The sequence below is a fragment of the Cyphellophora attinorum genome, assembly GCF_001299255.1.
Source record: "Cyphellophora attinorum strain CBS 131958 chromosome Unknown Contig1, whole genome shotgun sequence".
Taxonomy (NCBI): domain Eukaryota; kingdom Fungi; phylum Ascomycota; class Eurotiomycetes; order Chaetothyriales; family Cyphellophoraceae; genus Cyphellophora; species Cyphellophora attinorum.
Genome location: NW_017253229.1, coordinates 143774 through 161972, shown reverse-complemented (window position 1 = coordinate 161972; position 18199 = coordinate 143774). Strand labels below are relative to the sequence as shown.

The window sequence follows — 18199 nt, the reverse complement described above, 5'->3', positions numbered from 1 at the left end:
AGAGATAAGGGTGCGGAGGTAGGTGTGTCCGCACACGTAGTAGAAGGTGTGGATGTTGCACATGTTGACGAAGTGATGGTTCTTGCGAAGAGCGCTGTTGATTGCGATGGTGTATACTTCCACGCATAATCGCAGCGAAGCCATCCGTACTTGTCTTTCTGGTCTCACGAGACAAAGGGAGCAACAATAGATCGTGGAACATAGAGTCTTTGTCGTTCGAGATGACAGTCCGATGCTATTTGTGATGACAGGGTTCAGTGGTCTGAACAAAGAAAGTGTGGCTGAGGGCGTGGATGAGAAATACTTCGCGATCAACCTCATGCCATTATTTGACGGCCAGACAACAGAAGCTCCCAGGAGATGTCTGACAGCTGCATGGAAATCATGCGTGATCAGGAGGATATCACGACAATTCTGACTCGTCGCTTGCCCTTCTCACGAATACCGCCCTTCTCCTCAGAGCTCACGCGGACCTTTAACTGCTGGAAGAGCTCGACCTTGACACCATCGCTGAGCTGGTCCTTCTCGAAGACAGTCAAAGTGTGTGCATCAGCATCATACTCGCTCTCTCTTGTTGCACCCACCTCCTTCCGCAGCTCAAAGTCTTCCAGTCGAACGAGACCTTCGACTCCAAATTGGGGAACAAAGACAACAATGCCATTCTCAAAGACGCGCATGACGTAGCCTTCGACTTCGATCTTCTTGTTGGGTGCCTTCTCACCGCGAGCCTTAAGAGCTTGGCCAACATAGTACTCGATGCTGGCTCGTCCGGCCATTTGAGCATTCCGGTGACGGAAGTTGAGGTTCGCACAGACTTTGTCCAACTTTGACTTATTCCGTAGACCTTCGTCGACTCTTTCGCTTCCTTGACCATCGTATTGGATAGCATAGGCAAGCTGGCGGTGGACGAGCAGATCCGCGTATCGTCTGATGGGTGACGTGAAATGTGTGTAGATGTCGCTTGCGAGGCCGTAATGGCGGAATTCGGGCTCCGCGTGTTCTCCACTGCAGAAATACTCTGCCGACGTCATGCATCGCGTGGCCATGATACGAATGAGGGTGTTGAAGAACGGATGCGCAGGGTCGACGCACTTGTCGAGACTCTCCGCCAGAGCCTTTGAGCTCGATACGTCAAGTTCAAACCCCCGCATGCGCTTGAGTTGATCAGACAGTTCCGCAAAATTGCTCGCAGGGGGGTCCGCGTGTCGGCGCAGTAGAGCCGTCTGAGGGAAGACGCCTTGAATCTTCCGAGCGACTGTAGTGTTCGCGAGCAACATGAACTCCTCCACGAGAGAGTTCGTTGCGAGCGAAGCTTTTGTCTTGATGTCGGCAAGGGCATCCGATGTCTCATCGCTGTCTGCCTCAATCCGTACTTCAGGAGACGACAGGTTGAGTGCACCGGCCGCCATACGCTTGGCTTGCAGTTTCTGGGACAAACTCAACAGAGTTCTCATGCCCTGCGTTAGATCATCTGTGGCTGATTTGTCGTCAATACGCTTTTGTGCTTGCTCATATGAGAAGCCCTCCCTCGAGTAAATGACCGATTTGGTGAATGACGCTGATACAACATCGGCATCTGGAGTTAGCTCCCACAAAATCGAAAAAGCAAATCGCTCGATGTGAGGCTTCAGCGAGCACAGATCAGTGCCGAGCAGCGACGGCAGCATATCGATGCGCTTGTCGACTAGATACACTGTCGTGCCTCGCGCTGTGGCTTCAGCGTCCATGGCATTGCTTGGACGAACAAAGTGTGAAACGTCAGCAATATGTACGCCTACTTCGAAATTGCCATTAGGTAGCTGTCGCGCATGCAGTGCATCGTCGATGTCCTGACAGCCGGGAGGATCGATCGAGCATACAAGAAGTTCTCGTAGATCTTTGCGGCCTTTCCATCCAGGATCGTCCAGTGCCTGAGGTACTTTCCAGTTGTGGCCTTCGGCAGGTAAGCAATCCAGGACTGCTTTTGGGAATGGACGATACTGCACATCGTGCTCCAGCAGCAGAGCTTCAGTCTCTGCCTCTTTTGTCTCCAATTCACCCAACGATCGGATGTAGTGGCCAATCGGATATCTGCTGTCTCGATCCCACGCGTCTATGGTTGCTAGCAGTCGCTTGCCAACCAGCTCATCCGCCTGACGTGTCCGTATGCGTACTTTGGGTATTCGCTTATCCATGGGCATGAGGAACACTGTCGTCTGTCGGCCACCAGAGATTGCAGCTTTGGAGTCGATAGTGCCCACAAATTGCCTCCAATTTCTTCGCGTGACCCCGACGACTCGCGCGGTCGGTTGAGCTTTTGACTCAGATCCTGCAGACTGAGCATCTCTTGCCTCCGCTTGCAAGGCTTCCCTCTCGGCTTCAGTCACAACCACATCGCCTGTCTCTTCATTTTCGGCATTCTCGTTGGCATTGACCTCTTCCTCATCGACCACCTTGGAAGAAGCTGTCCGCCACTGATCCTTCGGCAGCATCTCAACCACAACAATATCTCCGGACACAGAACGATTGCTACTTTCGCGACCCAAGATAAGCAGTGGCTTGTCGAACGCAGCGGTCTTGACTGTCCCCTCCAGATAGTTGTATGCGGACACGTGAAAGAAGCCTTGATAAAGCGTACCATTCTTGATACCTGTGGCGAGTCTTGACGCAGTGTAATACTCCGGGTAAAATAGTTCACCAACCAGCTGCTTCGTTTCCTGACCTTCGGCGACCATATCGAGTAGTCTATCTGCGTCATCCAGCTCTGACACATACTCGCGCAGCGACAGAGCAGGCAGGCCCTCCGCCCTGGCCTTCCTCCGATTGTCCTGGTCGTTGGTGAGGATTACAATTGTGGGCGCTTTCTTCTTGGTGCTTGCCGATAGATGAGAGGTATACCAGCTTGCTGCTCTTCGCACGGCCCTGTCATTTCGATCGTTGATGCTCTCGCCTTCTTCTCGACGTACGTTAGTCTCGGATCTGAATTCATTGAAGAATAGGTAGAATCTTTTCTCCTCGCTCTTTGTCAAAGCCATCAGCCGATTGTATAGAGGCAGGGACCGATTCTTGAGCTCTTCCAGGACAGTCTGTAGAACGATGACATCGTGGAAATTGTTTGTATCCTCAAAGACATCCATGCCGGTTAAGAGAACATTAGTGTCGGGTATGAGGTAGTGGCCATTGGGAAACGACTTGATTCCGACAGGGCGCTTCGACAGAACGAACGGCGGCACTTGGCCATGGACGTCTGTAGCCGCGGTCGCTGGGCATGTTGAGCATAGTTGCGACGAGCAAGGTATGTCCTTTCGCAAATACTGTTCTCGTACCACTTTCTGCACCTTGCCGCTGCGTGTCGATCGGAGGAATACTTTGCTTGTGATATTGGCCGCGCCGGGATCCGAAGCCAGTCCTCTCTTGAGGCTCTTCATTGCGAACGATTGGCACGAATGGGTAGAATAGCGAAGTTCCCGAGGTGCTCTGATGTAAAGTCACCCTCACGCATTGCGGCAAAGAAAATGCGGCACCGACTCCGCCCGGAGACCCGCCGGAAAGTGGAGCCATCGGCGCCCCGCGTCGCGCTCCGCCTGAGCGGAAGGTGTCAACTTGAATTAAACAAAATAATAAATGATCTCTTTCCCCTTCACATCACCGCATGAACCACCCCATTGAATCGTATAGACTACAATATACACAGTTATACGTTACTGGCTGCATTGTACTGCACGCGTTGCCGGCTCAGTCATCAGAGCTGGACCATTCGGGCGACAATGATTATTCGGTGCCGCTACTTATAATTCGCCGTGTGAATCAATGGCGATATCCGAAGTTGCGGAGCTTTGCAGAAATTGCATATTCAACAGATCTACCGCCGAGGAGTTTGCTGATCAGATCCGCCGCCAGACTGGCGTGAAGGGCACGACCATCGTCAAAGCACTCCTAGATGTCAGAACCACGCTTTGCCCATCCAACGATCCGCTGCCACCGCGATACATTGCAGCCATACTCGGACAGGACACAGTGAAGCTTCTGGATTTTCTTCTGGTCCTGATCAGTCGATATAATGCGTCGACTCGCAAGCATGAGGGAACTACAACAGCTCATCCTCATCAAGCCGATATCAAAACAACGCAAGATGTGACGAGAATGCTCGCTTCGGCAAATCTCGCTCTCGATCATGTGCAGACAAAGCACTGCCTCGGTGTCGTTGCGAAGTGGCTGGTCAGCATCGTCAGATTGAGCAGTCAAAGCCCTCAGATGCCAAATAACATTCTTCTGGAAGCAGTCGGAACATTACTGGCAACCCTGTGTGCTACGGGTCCGGGAACAGAGCTGCTCTCTGGAAGAAATGAAAAGCAAGACAGCTCGAACGATGACCAGACGCAGCTCACAAAGTTGGTCGCCAGCGCTGTCGAGGCAGCCACCGCGAACTTTTCTGCCTTGTCGCCTCAACTATTCGGCAACCTGAGTGAGGTGCAGAAGCACATAGCGCTTTTCAGCCAGGATGGGACCGATGACATGCGTGCCATGCAGTTTCAAGCCACAGTTGCAGACCTTCAGGTGGTAGCTTCGAGATCTGGCACAATGGCAATGCTCCAAGAGATGATCAGCAGGGGTGACACAGTTGGCGATAATCCCGTCTTTGGTTTTCTGGCTGGCCGGCATGGTAACGACTACTCGGCTATGTTTGTCGACTTGCTCTTCGCAGCATTCCACGTACTTGGTCAAAGTGAGGGGCTTGTCTTGCAGCAGATTGAGCTATACGTCCGCAACCGCTTGCCACTGACCCTGAATCTCATCTTGCAATCCTCTTTCGAGAACTTCTCATCGGAAGAGGCGCTGACTACGGCGTCATCTCAACTGCATTTGAGTCCAACTACTATGCGCTGTGCCCAAGGCTTCGTGCATGCCTGCTCGCTGCATGGTATGATATCCCCGGAGAAGGCTGTTCAAATCATCGACAGCAATGATTCAACCTTCACCAAGCAGCTCCTAACGAAGGACGAGGTCTTAGGGCAGCTGAACACTCATTCCGCAGACAAACTAGACAAGCTAGTCGATGAGTTGTTGACTTCGGATGGCAACGGCGTGGCCATTGCCGAAGCAATGACCGAAATCATGGTCGCATATGCTAGGGGCAAAGATCACCGCCATCTCAAAGACCTGGCTCAAACCTTAGTGAGAAGACCAGCCACAATCAGCGCTATTGCACTGTTCCGTCAGCCATCGCTCTGGATTTCACCGCTGTGCACCCTGCTGGACGAGTGGAGCTGGGACGACATCCATGGCGAGTCACAGCCTTTGTACGATGAGTTCGGTAGTATTTTCTTACTGATCTTAACTACTATGCGTCGGCTCCGATACTCGGCCTCCAAACTGGGTGTGAACGGATTCGTCGCTCGCTATCTCGAACGAGAAGGCAACGATCAGGGCATTCACAAGATGAGTCCAGAGGTCAAGAAACATCTTGATGACTGGATCGACAACTTTTACTTTGCTGAAGGACTTAGCGATGACGTGACGACCAAATGCAGCCCACAGGAGTTCTACCAACTGGTCCCATTCCTTGTTCGAGAGAGCGCGTTGGCCCATCAGATGGGTAAGCTTACAGACGATGATCTCAAAGGTGGTCTGGAGTACCTCCTGGTGCCATTCTTGCTGCCCTCTCTGGTGTCCGCTTTGCGGTGGTGCCATGGGCATCCGGAGAAGGCTGCACAAGTCCTACCGATACTGACTAGGGACACCGACAATGCGATTCATGGAACGATTGTTTCAATGATGCAAAGTCCAGGCAATTTTGCAATGCCAATATATCACACCAGAGACATCAAAGCTTTACGCCAAGACATCATAGCTGCAGTAGCTCGTCCAGGCCCGAACCTGTCACTCAAGTACGCTGTCTCGCGAGACGGACCTGCAGCTGTTCTTCAAACATTGATCGACATCCTGGTGTCGTTTTCAGGTACGAACGAATTTGTCTGGGCACTCGACTTGGTAGCAATACTTATTTGCATGCTAGAGTCTCAGGACTTGGCTCTACTGATTTACGCAGAACATGCTCTGCTGGGCCGAACGTTGCAGAAGCGTGGCAACGTGACTGCAGAAGTGGTAGTCCATCTGTTCAGACGAGTATCGTCCTATGCAGGCTTGCTGAAAGTCAAGGAAGCCAACATCGACATTGGCAACCTACCAGACGTAACACCGACGCAAGAACTGGGGCAGGTCGAGAACAATGACAATGCACAAGGAGTCGACGACATAGATCAGATGTTGAACGAGTCGGCAGCCTTGACTGCCATAGAGTCGAATCTGGACGCCACTGTGGATACCGCCATGCAAGATATGCAAGGCGTTGACGCGCTCGACTTTGACTTCATGCAGGACGACAATATGGGACTGGGCAATATCGACGATTTCGATCTTGACGAGATGTTCTGATTGCACGACCATGCACAGTACCTGATTCTCGTGCCACCAAAACTGCCAACCCTGGCTGTGAAACAAGCCAACATGCCGTCAACTCAAATTCGACGACGGAGTAACATATATCCACGTCAGCGATTTTGTCCGGCTTCCCCGTCATGCAAGAGTCGCGGAGCAGTGGACCAACCAGCCAAAGGCTTCACCAAGTACAAAGAACACATGTTGGCCATGACTACCATGCAGTCAACTACGTGGCACCTACACCCTTTCGTGGAAGCAATCGAAACATCGATTCGAAGATAAGATCCTGCAAGGCAGCGGCAGCGTAACGGGGTGAAGGCCTTGCGACATGACATGTTACAGGACACTCTAGCCATCGGATGGCCTTGCCGTACAGGTCTCTCTTATATCATATATCATATGACGCTCTTTCGACTGCAGATCCGAGAACATCGACCTCGGCACTTCTAGAATGCCCTTCTCTCTAGTTGGCCAATAAAAGTCGGTAACATTCAAGATCTGTCTGGATCTCGTAGAAGCGAGATTGGCGAGGAGCGAGAGCTTGGCAGTTTCGCCTACGCGGACAGGGATACAATTCCTTGGCATGGTCTTCCGAAGTCGCAAGCATTCCGGATTGTCTGCCTGCCTCGGATCATCGACTGTGACATTCGCTATCAGTTCTACAACAGTATAGTCTGCCCACAACTCTTCAAACAGTGATGGTATCGTGTACACGATGACCGCTTGAGCATCGCATCTACCTCTCGGATCGAGGCAGGCTATAAGCACGCTGCCCGCGGGCCTTTCCCCCACGCTGAAACTGGTGACAAAGCGTTGTATACGTTGACTTACGAACATCTGGGCGACAAGGATATGCGAACAGCAGAGGTGCTTTGGGGGCATTCTGTCTACATCCGTGGCTTGGCTGCACTTCTCATGACGGCACAGAAGACATGGGTGATGTTACAGATCTCAGCCCATCCAGTTTGACACTGCTCTGCCAGAATGATCTTGCTTGAATTCTTGCGTGGGCTCGTTGCGTACCAAAAGACATGTATAAAGATCAGCTTCCCCTTCGTCTTCCCATACCGTGAAGAGACAGCTGATCTCACATTGATCAGACCCGCTTACACTTGCTTGCTTTTCACTCCATACACTCGCTTACAGTTCAAAACGCACACACACATTCTGTTCACTCAACTTCCCACCCACGGCCTCCATCAACATGAAGGTCACACTCGCCATCCCACTCTTCCTCGCAACCGCAGCCCTAGCCGCTCCAGTCACCGAGCCCGCTTTGGATCCTATCGACATCGAAGCCATCGCTGACCTCGAGACACGCCAATTCAGCAGCGGCACAACCTCGAATGAATTCACCAGTGGTGGTTGTCGTGATGTCATCTTCTTCTTTGCCAGGGGGAGTACTGAGGCTGGCAACATGGTACGTTGAGCGTTCGCTCCTCTTCTCCTTGATCGAAATCCTCGCTTAAAGCCAGGCACGGCGTTCCCCAGTACCAGCGTCGTGCATGCAAGCATTGTCAGCTGACATCCCGCTCTTTGCACACAGGGCACAGTGATCGGCCCACCCCTAGCCGGCAACCTCAAATCCACCCTCGGCGCCTCATCCGTTGCGGTCCAAGGCATCGACTACCCAGCCGCAATCTCCACTAACCTGCTGCCCGGCGGCGCCGACCGCAACGGCATCGCCACCATGAAGTCTCTCCTCGAGCAGGCCGCCTCGCAGTGCCCTAACTCCAAGCTCGTGGCCGGAGGGTACAGCCAGGGCGCGGCGCTGACCCATCGTGCCATCGAGAATCTCAGCGATGCGGTGAAGGCAAAGATTGTGGGTGTGGTGACATTTGGGGATACGCAGAATTTGCAGGACAGGGGCCAGATTGTGAGTTGTTGCCTTTTCTTCGAATAAATCAATTGACTGACTGGTGTGCGTAGCCCAACTTTCCGAAGGACAAGGTCAAGATCTTTTGTGCGGCCGGGGATTTGGTTTGCAGTGGCAGCCTGACCATTACGGCGGCGCATCTGTCGTACACACGGAATGCTGGCGAGGCGGCTGATTTCTTGGTTGGGAAGATCCGTGGCTAAGGGGACCACTTGTCGTGTGCGTGGTAGTCTCACCGTTGCGGCGCTGTCATCAACGTGCTTCGATTCTGTTGTGGACTTGCTTGAGCGAATTTGAATCATTTGATGAGCTTTCATAGCAGGTCATGGTGCCGATTACTACCGACAAAGTCCCGAAGGCTATGGACTGTCTATCGCATCGAGCTCATTGAGTATACCTGCCTTGATATCCTTTGGCGCCCAAGACATCTCGACGGCATTCCTGCAAAGCTGAACCATATCTGATTTGGACAAGGCGCAATACGTTTGAGTCTTCTGCAGAGCTCCATCGATCCATACGTCGTGCATGAGCGTCGGATCGTCACTGTTGATCGAAACCTTCACGCCTGCTTCGAGCAACTTTTGGATTTTCGAGAATAGGACCTCCGTCTTCTGTCGTCGATGATACGCATGTGGGCATAGAGTCAAGGGAATGTTGCGGTCCAGAAGACCTTGAATGAGCTCTGGTCGATCGACGGCATTCAGTCCATGATCTATTCGCTCCGTGCCGCGACCAGTGCAAACTTGGAAGATAGCTTCGTGCACATGATCGGCCGCGTCCTTCTGGTCGACATCGCAATGCATAGTGATGTGCAGGCCGTCGTCCCGGGCGCGTAGGAATGCCTCCTCGAAGAGTAGAGGCGGCTTGTCAAATTCATTTGATGCGAGACCGACGGCGTGGAATAGTCCCTTGCCATTGTTGACGGTGGCGTACTGCAGGGCGGCTTCGTAAGCTTTCATGCCGTCTTCGAAAGGTCGATCACGCAGAAAGCAGAAGATCCAGGTCGAGTGGACACCGTGTATCCGAGCACCGTCCCTCTGAGCACGGAGGTAGCCGTTCATCACGACCTCGGCAGGGATGCCTCGCTCAGTGTGTGCTTGAGTATCGAAGAAAGGCTCTGCATAGCGCACGTTCATAGCCCGGCACTTCTCGAAGTATGCCATGCCAAGTTCGTAGAAGTCATCTTCGTCGCAAAGCACTTGGCAGCCTGCGAAGTAGACCTCAAGGAACGTAGGGCGGCCATCATCGCCATTGACTTCCTTGCGATGGTTGTAGGTCACTTTGTAGGAGTCAAGCAACTCATCGTACGTAGCATACTTCAGAGGAACATTGTTCTTCTTGGCGAGTCTCCATCGGAGGGCAGGAGTCAGAGTGCCTTCGATGTGAACGTGTAGTTCGACTTTGGGCAGAGACTGAATGAATGGTGATATCTCAAGGCCGTTCATGGTTGTTTGGGCTGCTGCAGCGCATACAAATCTGCGGCTCTTGTCTGCTCTAGATGAAACAGCAAAAGCTGTTCATGCTCTACAGTCCAAGAATTAGTATGAATGCTTACCTAGTTGGGTAGATTGTAGTAACATTCCTCAGACCGGGTTCAGGTGGGGAGGTCTTGCTGCCAGGAAGAACACGGCCCGAACTTCGACAACCGAGTGGCCCTAAAAGCATCACAGGGCGCTGTGGAATTCTCTGCCGTCAGCTGCGCGCCATCCCTCATTTCCCACAAATCCTGATTGTGCTGAAGCGCTCTTAAGGTGTACGAACATGGTCCGAAGGGTGCCGAGATGGCAGCAGCACTTCGCCAAGAGTGGACATGCAGGAAGATTTTCAAGCTTTCCGTGGCTGGAAGTTTGGTAACTCTTCTCTGATTCTCTGAGCTTGATGCTGATGTTTTGTCTTGCTCTCCTTTCTCTTCACGTGCATCCTCGTTGTCTTGTTGATCGACTTGCTCATGTTCTGTTAGACCACGCACTGCATGGCTGTTCTATGCGGCCAACGGGATGCGTCACCATTGAGGGCGCCCCGAGCTGATAAGAATGTCGTGTTCGCAGACTCGCCGCACGTTTTTCGGCGCACCGGCTCATTCGCGGTGATCTCCTCAAGATCGTCTCCAATCAGCAACCACGTTACCGGAAAAGATGATCACCATGCGTGGGCAATATGCGGCAAGAACTTTCGGTGTTTCCACATTCGAACTGATAAGGTAGGCGAATAATGCTCACGAATGGTAGTAGCGATTGCGATGTCGCATTTTCACGCCTGCCCACGTGGAGAGCGACGATATCTCAGAACTACTACATATCTTTGGCATCCCTCTGGTGTTGTGAATGATCTGGCAGCACTACTCCAAATTTGACTGCCACTATGGGCGCCGACAAGGAGCAGACAACGACTGAACAGCAGCCCGCATCGCCAGAGCAAGGACACCAGCATGGCGACGCTGCCCTCGCAAAGCGAGTCCTTCGCAAAATCGACTGGCGGCTGATCCCTCTTATGTTTATCACCTACAATCTCAATTTCATGGATAAGACAATTCTGTCTAGCGCCTCAGTGTTCGGATTGCGAGAGGATAACCACCTTCATGGACAACAGTACAGTTGGGTGTCAAGCGTCTTCTACTTTGGGTATCTGTTCTGGGAGTACCCTACCACGTTGTTAATCGCCCGCTTGCCTGTTGGGAAATATCTTGCGGCCAACACCTTTTTCTGGGGCGCTGTCGTTGCGGTCACCGCGGCTTGCTCCAACTATGGAGGCTTGATCACCGTCAGATTTCTCCTGGGTGTGGCTGAGGCCACGATCACACCAGCCTTCTTGTTCATAACGTCGACCTTCTACACTCGGGACGAGATTCCCACCAGAACGGGCATCTGGTTCGCGGGCAATTCGGTCGGGGGTCTTGTTGCCTCCTTCATTGCGTTCGGTACAGGCCACATTGAAGATAGTCTGAGTCCATGGAAGTGGATGTACATCATCCTCGGCGTTGCAACCTTCCTGTGGGGCATTCCCTTGTTGCTTCTGCTCCCCGACTCGATCGACAGCGCCAAGTTCCTGACGCCTCAGGAACGCGAGTATGCTGCTGCCCGAGTCGTCATCGCAGGAACGGGCCGAACGGACAAGACGAAGTGGCGAATGGACCAGGCGCTCGAGTGCCTACAAGATCCGAAGACTTGGATCATCTTCTTCATGTCTCTGCTTACGCAGATCCCGAATGGCGGCACGCAGAACTTCGGCAACATCGTTCTCAAATCGTTTGGCTTCACATCTCTTGAGTCAACGCTACTGGTCGTCCCAGCGTCCGTCATCTCTGCTGCTACGATCGCTGGAACTGGTTGGCTTGCAGGTCGCTATCGCCAGATGAACTGCATTCTAATCGTCTGCGTTGTGCTTCCGGCTGTAGTGGGCAGCTCTCTGATCTACGTGCGACCACGGACATCGTCGGGCGTCCAGCTCTTTGGCTACTTCCTGCTCTCTACTGGTCCCGGAGGCATCCCTCTGCTCATGTCACTGGTTGGAGCGAACTACAAGGGCGTCACCAAGAAAATGACGATGACAGCTCTGCTCTTCATCGCCTACTGCACCGGCAACATTGCTGGACCACAATTCTTCAAAGCATCTGATGCGCCGCATTACAATATGGCTTTCAGAGCATCCTAATCTGCTACTCGCTGGTGGTCGGGCTTGCAGTGCTGCTCAGATTCTATCTGCAGTATATGAACACCAAGCGGGAGCGAATTGAGGGTGTCAAAGGTAGTGCTGGGACGGCAGGCGCCATTGCTGGTGGCAAGATGGCTGATGAGGGAGATGATCGTGATCTGGCGGGGAGACTATTTGTTGGGGTCGAGTTGAGGTCGGAGGAGCTGGATGACGTGACGGATTGGAAGACCTTTGGATTCAGGTATCGACTCTGAGAGATGTTGTGCATTGTGAGCTAGGGGACCAGCCTCGGCCATCTTGTTAAGAGTGCCTGTTGAAGGCCTCCCTGGGTACACAATCCAGGTCGGGGCAATAGGCGAAGCGAAGCACATGGAGCCTGCAAAGGGCCGTGCCAGCTGACGGCCGTATCCATCACTGGGCACCACACCGGTAGCAATGGACGTTTCCGGCTCGCTAGATCGCGAACGATGTATAGAAACTCATTCGTCGCCATCCACGAGGTGTTTCGGTCGATCGCTCGACCAGAATGGATCCCTTTCACTCAACTGGCGCGGTCGATCATGGTGTCCAATACCCTGCTTCATCTACGACCATGGCGCATCCTTCCTTCGGTACCGAAGAGATCTCGCTTGTGATCAATCATCTGGGCAAGGAACGCTCCTGCTCCGGGTTTCTCCGCACTTGAAATCTGGAGAAGACCCACCCTACGAGCTGTTTCCAGAATTCACCTCGTAGGTGCCTGCCTAGCCATGCGATGTCCAGCGCTTCGATACACCGAAGGCCGTCGCACATTCGCGGTAGCACGCTGGCGTATTGCGGACCATCTACTGATACACTGACATAATGCACACGGGCTCAGGCTCTGTTGCCGTTGTTGCAAACAGCGTCCAACTTTCACGCAACCTCTGGAAAGCTACATTGCTTGACCGCAAGCCTCCAAGACCCATAGTGCGGGTGGTTGGTGCAAAGCTAAGTAGTTTCAGGACCATGCCCAGACGTGCTTACCGATCAAACGGGCGAATGTCAAGAATTCACGACGTCGATCTTTGCTCCGTGCCTTCGGTACCTCGCTTGAGCATAATGACTTAACCTCGGACTATGCCCATCGGACCCCTCCTAGGTCGTTCACTGCTATAGCGCATGGAGAAGCGCGTCGTCTGATATAGCCAGCTATGCTACGCTCAAAGCACAATTTAATTCGCATCACATCTCCCACGAGTCCGCATACGCTGCTCTGTGTATTAAAGCTCTAACGCCCAGAGACAGCTGGCCATGTTCCGACGAATACCCAACACCTTCAACCTCCTCGTTGTCATATACGTGGCTCTGGGGAGCACAACATGCAGTTACTCACTCGCCGTCACCGGTAGCACTTTGGGTCAACCGTCGTTCTATCAGACTCTGGACTTGGTGCCGCCAGGTCAACCAGGCTACGGCGGCACAGCAAATCTGATCTCCGGCTTCAATGGCGCCAACGCCGGTGCCGGCTTTTTGGGCTGCCTGTTCGTCTCTTGGTTCGCCGACTGGGCTGGGCGGAAACGTTCCATCCAGCTTGGCTGCTTGATTGCAATCATTGGCGCCGCGATCACAGCTGGATCTGTCAATCCGGGCATGTTCATCGTCGGTCGTCTGATCAGCGGGCTATCGACAGGAATTCTTGTCACAGTGATACCCATGTATCAAAGCGAAGTCTCAACACCAGCCTCTCGCGGATTCATGACTTGCATGCATGGGGTCATGTTTGCTGTGGGCTACTCACTGTCTGGCTGGATCGGGTACGGCTGCTACTTCTCCTCGACTAGCTCAACGTTCGGCTTCCGGTTCCCACTCGCCTTTCAAGGGTTCCCGCCGCTCTTGCTGCTTGCAGGTTCCAAGAACGTTCCATTCAGTCCACGCTGGCTCCTTCAACAGAACCGTTTTGATGAAGCTCTTACCGTCTTACTGAAGCTACACAGCTCAAAGCAAGACCCCGAGGGTCATGAAGCAAAACGTGAATTCTACCAGATGCGGAAGCAGCTTGAGCTCGATCGTTCTATCCGAGCAGAGACGGGAGCATTCGAAGTGTTCCGCACGCCGTCGAATCGCAAGCGTGCGCTCTTCTCCTTCGGCCTGATGTTTGGGAATCAATTCACTGGTATGTGCTCTTCTGAATTTAAGTCAAGACCGCGCTGACCCATAGGTAGGTGTGCTGATTATTGCCAACTATGGCGTCGTGCTGTACGAAGCCATTGGCTTCTCAGGTAGCATGCCGTTGCTACTGAACGCCGTTTGGGTGTCCATCACACTTCCCCTGAACATTTTTACCGCGTTGTATGTCGACCGAATTGGGAGGAAGATCCTGTTGCTGGTCGGATTGGCGGGCACCACGATGAGCAACATTTTCGAGATCGCGTTGCAAGCGACGTTCGTGGGTAAAGTACCCGAGAACACAGCGGGATTGAACGCAGCCATTTTCTTGTGAGCCACCTGTAACGAACAACAGAGCTCAAAAGCTGACAACACGCAGCATCTTCCTTTTCATCTTCTTCTGGGCTTCTTGCCTGGACGCTACGCAATTCGTATATGCCTCAGAGATTGTAAGCGGTTCCTTATGAGTCCTCATGCCGCAGCTGACTCATAATACTAGTTCCCAACACACATCCGCTCCCAAGGCACAGCAATAGGCATGGCTGGCCTCTTCTGCGGCACACTTGTCGTCCTGGTCGCCGGCCCCATCGCTTTCAACAACATCGGCTGGAAGTTTTATTTCATCTTCATCTTCCCACCAACGATACAATTCATCCTGATCTATCTCTTCTTCCCCGAAACAAAGCAGCGATCACTGGAAGATATTGCGGAGATCTTTGGTGATAAGCTCGCTGTGCATTACTTCCAACAGAGTGCAGAGGAGCAGGCTATGTATGCACAGGCCGAGCTGGAACTGGATGAGAAGAAGGGTGCAGGATTGGGAGTGGGTGTGATAGGAGCTGGCAAAGAGGGTGAACAGGTCGAGGATGTCGGCAAGCGGTATAAGTGTTGGTGCCTCGACGAAGCAGACAGCATCGCACTTGCCTCACCACGTTCTTGAGCTCCGGCTTGCGAAACGCACCTGCCTTCGGATTCCTCCCAGTACTTGCCAGCGGAGTTCTCCCTGCACCTTCCTGCCATGCCCTCTGCACATTTCTGAGCAGCGCATTGACGGGTGAGTCTCTATCTGCGGCTCGAGGAAACGTCCAGAGTAGGGTGCTTGCACCCTTTCCCTTGAGATTTTACTCTGGTCGTTCCTCGAGCCGCAGATAGAGACTCACCCGTCAACGCGCTCTAGGAACTCGAGTGAAACATAGTTACCATTTAGTAGACATGATCTAGAGTCGTGGTCGACGTGTTTCTGTTCGTGTGTGTGCCAGTGGTATCAGCCGTAGGAGGCCATCGACGGCGTACATCATCACTGGCATGGATGGCGATATTTCTGCGAGTCTGAGATGTGAAATACAACATCGCACAACGCTGACCTCGAAGTAGACATGCCTGGTTTTCAGAGTGATCCCAGACCAGCGCTTCGCTCGACGCTGGCTCGAATATATGTATGTTGGCGCGTACCTCTACCTTCATCGCCTTGGCAGTGTTCGAGACCTTTGGTCATCAACATAGACCAAACTCACGAAGCGCACGCATCGAAGCACAGGATCGGCGAAAGCATCGATTGTTCACCTGTTCTGCTAAACATGGTCCCGAGAGGTAGGATGGATGACAGGGTACGCCGGATGACAGGGACAATCGCTGTTCTCCAACACGCGTTTTGGCCCCAAGCCGAGGTCCCATTCTGGGATGATGTCGATCAGCGTGTTGAGAAAATGTTCCAGCTGACGTTGCGCTCCACCTGTTTGAAGTGAGAGTAGGAAGCCTCAAGGAGTCCAGAGTTCGTCATCATCGCAAGCACGGCAAGGAGAGAACCATGCGCTAGACGAAACACCACACACCACAGCACCACCCACCCCATCAGCACCGGCAACTGTCGAGCAACCATGGCGCAAACCACGACGTTCGCGGATCTGTGTCCCATAACGCGCACATCCTCCCACACATACGACGTGAACCTCCTAGAAGAATGGATCATAGGCACTGTGCCCAACGGCGGCTACACCACCTCCAACTTCCTGATCTGCGCCCGCACACACATGAGCACCACCCACACAAAGCTGAATCAACCACACCCAATCAACCTGCACCTCGAGTTCCTCCGACGCACCTCTGTCGGCCCCGCGACCTTCATCGTCCGCGACGTCAAGCTCGGAAGCCGCATTACGAACCTCCACCTCACACTCACACAGAACAATGACCCCAAGACATCAATAGTGGAAGGGTACATCATGATGAGCAACATCCCCAAGGAGGAGGGCCTCTCATTACCAACATCCTACGCCCTGCACCCACCGCCCCTCCCCGCCTCTATCCCAACCCTCGAGGCCCACGGCGAAGACCAGAACTACCGTCGGCGCGGGCCCGAGCCATTCCCCAGCTTCCGCCGCGCGGTACTCAACGTCGCGCTATACCTCGTCAAACCCTCGCAGCGCCCCAAGTCGTGGCCGAAATCAATTAACGACCAGTGGATCCGCCTCGCACCGCTGCCTAAGACATCGAAGCCGACCGACGAGCAGCGTCTGTCTGCTCTCGGCACGGGAAGGTGGACCAACGACTCCATCGGCTTCTTGGTGGATATGTTCCCACAGATCATAGAGCACTACATCAACCCTGTCGCCGAACGTGCTGCGATTGAGGTTAATGACGTGGCGGAGATGCGGAAGATCATTGAGGATATCAACAAAACCAACGGCGGCGGAGAACCGGCTTCCAGGGCGAGATACTGGTACCCAACGCTGACGTTGACGTTGAATGTGAAGAAGTTGCTGCCGCCGGAAGGAGTAGACTGGCTTTTTGTGAGGGTGCAGAGTAAAGTGATCAAGCAAGGGAGGTTTGACTTGGACGTGAGTGTGTGGGATGAGGCCGGGGAGATGGTTGCGAATAGCTTGCATGCGAGCTTGGCGCTTGATTCGTCGAGGAATATTGCGAGAAGTAAGAAGAAGGAGGGGAAGTTATGATAGCAGTGAGTGTGTACAGTTGTTGTTCTAGAGTGAGGTCACGCCGTGGATAATCGACTGAGTGCCGTTTATAAGAACCTTCATGTCCTCCGCGAGAATCTCAAAGCCTATATCTGGGACAGACGTCTTGTAGCGCACGCCTGAGCAGTAGAATCGTGAATGAGACCGCCTCCTCTGTATCGAATCTGGGGTACAATAGCGTCCTGATAAGTAGCACCATGATCAAATGGGCGCTTGCAGTGGCAAACAAGTCCTCCAGTCCCTCGCCACGTCGCCCATCACCCGCGGCAGCAAGTCCAGAGTCTTGGCACTTCACTTGCACATCACCTATTCGTTATATATTCGAATAATGAATATTTCCCCCAACAATCTGACCCAAATCCACACATATGATGTACAGGGCAACGTGCAGCTGGCCTCAACCTTCAGGCATCATATGTACGGGTTTCGTGTCGGAGGTACTACTTCCCCATCCTCCCGCCTCAGGACCTTTATGGATAACGTGCAGCTGGTCTCAGCCTGCAGGTGAGAGGAGTGAGAGGAAGAGTACTGTTGCCACAAGTCAAAAAAATCCTTCCAGTGCGGCAATATCATCACCAGACTTAGCTTGGGTCTGGTCCATGCACTGATGGGATTTTCTCAGCTTCGAGCCCACCGTAGAATTCGGGCTCGAGTTGAGTTTTTGCGTTTTTGACGATTGACAGTAGTCTGATTCGAGTCCGAGGTCGAGACAATTAATTCGAACTTCCGAATATCTAGCTCACCTTTGCTAAACCTCATTCCTTACCCTACCGACTTTAAACTGTGCATGAGGTAACTGTTCGTCAATGTCTATGCTGAAAGCGTCACTACAACACATGAGCGTTTGCATGAGGGACATTGCGATCGGCGACGTGACCAGCAACGCGAGCATAACATATGCTGCCCGTGCAAGGGACGGAGGTGTGATGGCCTGGATGTCTCCTTCGGAGTGGTAGGGCCAGGGCAGGGTGGCATTCCGTTCCTAGCAAATCTTGGTTATTCGCTGTGATTCATTCACGACAGTGAGCACGACCAGCCCATCGGGCATCTAGTGATATAGCAGGAATTACATGGTCTCGCGCAATCTTGCGCACAACGAGGAAGGGACGATGGTACAGAGAGGTCAAGAATAAGTTTTGATATTGGAGCTACG

The 18199-nt window shown here is 52.9% G+C and overlaps 7 protein-coding genes across 7 annotated transcripts; 5 read left to right on the top strand and 2 right to left on the bottom strand.

Annotated features, from left to right (window-relative positions):
- Positions 1 to 392: 392 nt before the first annotated feature.
- Positions 393 to 3407, bottom strand: AB675_298 (Exosome complex exonuclease dis3; the record flags this gene model as incomplete). The annotated part of the gene is made up of 1 exon (XM_018143004.1): positions 393 to 3407. One exon carries the CDS (start codon positions 3405 to 3407, stop codon positions 393 to 395), a length of 3015 nt encoding a protein of 1004 aa, XP_018005570.1.
- Positions 3408 to 3789: 382 nt separating this feature from the next.
- AB675_297 (Mediator of RNA polymerase II transcription subunit 5) lies at positions 3790 to 6414 on the top strand (the record flags this gene model as incomplete). The annotated part of the gene is made up of 1 exon (XM_018142993.1): positions 3790 to 6414. The coding sequence occupies one exon, from the start codon at positions 3790 to 3792 to the stop codon at positions 6412 to 6414; it is 2625 nt and encodes an 874-aa protein (XP_018005937.1).
- A 1210-nt stretch (positions 6415 to 7624) lies between these two features.
- AB675_296 (putative cutinase 3) lies at positions 7625 to 8499 on the top strand (the record flags this gene model as incomplete). Its single annotated transcript, XM_018142982.1, has 3 exons — positions 7625 to 7840; positions 7967 to 8296; positions 8350 to 8499. 3 exons carry the CDS (start codon positions 7625 to 7627, stop codon positions 8497 to 8499), a joined length of 696 nt encoding a protein of 231 aa, XP_018005490.1.
- Positions 8500 to 8655: 156 nt separating this feature from the next.
- Positions 8656 to 9741, bottom strand: AB675_295 (putative deaminase; the record flags this gene model as incomplete). The annotated part of the gene is made up of 1 exon (XM_018142972.1): positions 8656 to 9741. The coding sequence occupies one exon, from the start codon at positions 9739 to 9741 to the stop codon at positions 8656 to 8658; it is 1086 nt and encodes a 361-aa protein (XP_018005751.1).
- A 916-nt stretch (positions 9742 to 10657) lies between these two features.
- On the top strand, positions 10658 to 11947 carry AB675_294 (putative transporter; the record flags this gene model as incomplete). Its single annotated transcript, XM_018142961.1, has 1 exon — positions 10658 to 11947. The coding sequence occupies one exon, from the start codon at positions 10658 to 10660 to the stop codon at positions 11945 to 11947; it is 1290 nt and encodes a 429-aa protein (XP_018006034.1).
- Positions 11948 to 13219: 1272 nt separating this feature from the next.
- AB675_293 (High-affinity glucose transporter) lies at positions 13220 to 15014 on the top strand (the record flags this gene model as incomplete). The annotated part of the gene is made up of 4 exons (XM_018142950.1): positions 13220 to 14081; positions 14131 to 14404; positions 14454 to 14523; positions 14574 to 15014. The coding sequence occupies 4 exons, from the start codon at positions 13220 to 13222 to the stop codon at positions 15012 to 15014; spliced, it is 1647 nt and encodes a 548-aa protein (XP_018005566.1).
- Positions 15015 to 15951: 937 nt separating this feature from the next.
- AB675_292 (uncharacterized protein) lies at positions 15952 to 17025 on the top strand (the record flags this gene model as incomplete). Its single annotated transcript, XM_018142939.1, has 1 exon — positions 15952 to 17025. The coding sequence occupies one exon, from the start codon at positions 15952 to 15954 to the stop codon at positions 17023 to 17025; it is 1074 nt and encodes a 357-aa protein (XP_018005856.1).
- Between the last annotated feature and the right edge of the window lie 1174 nt (positions 17026 to 18199).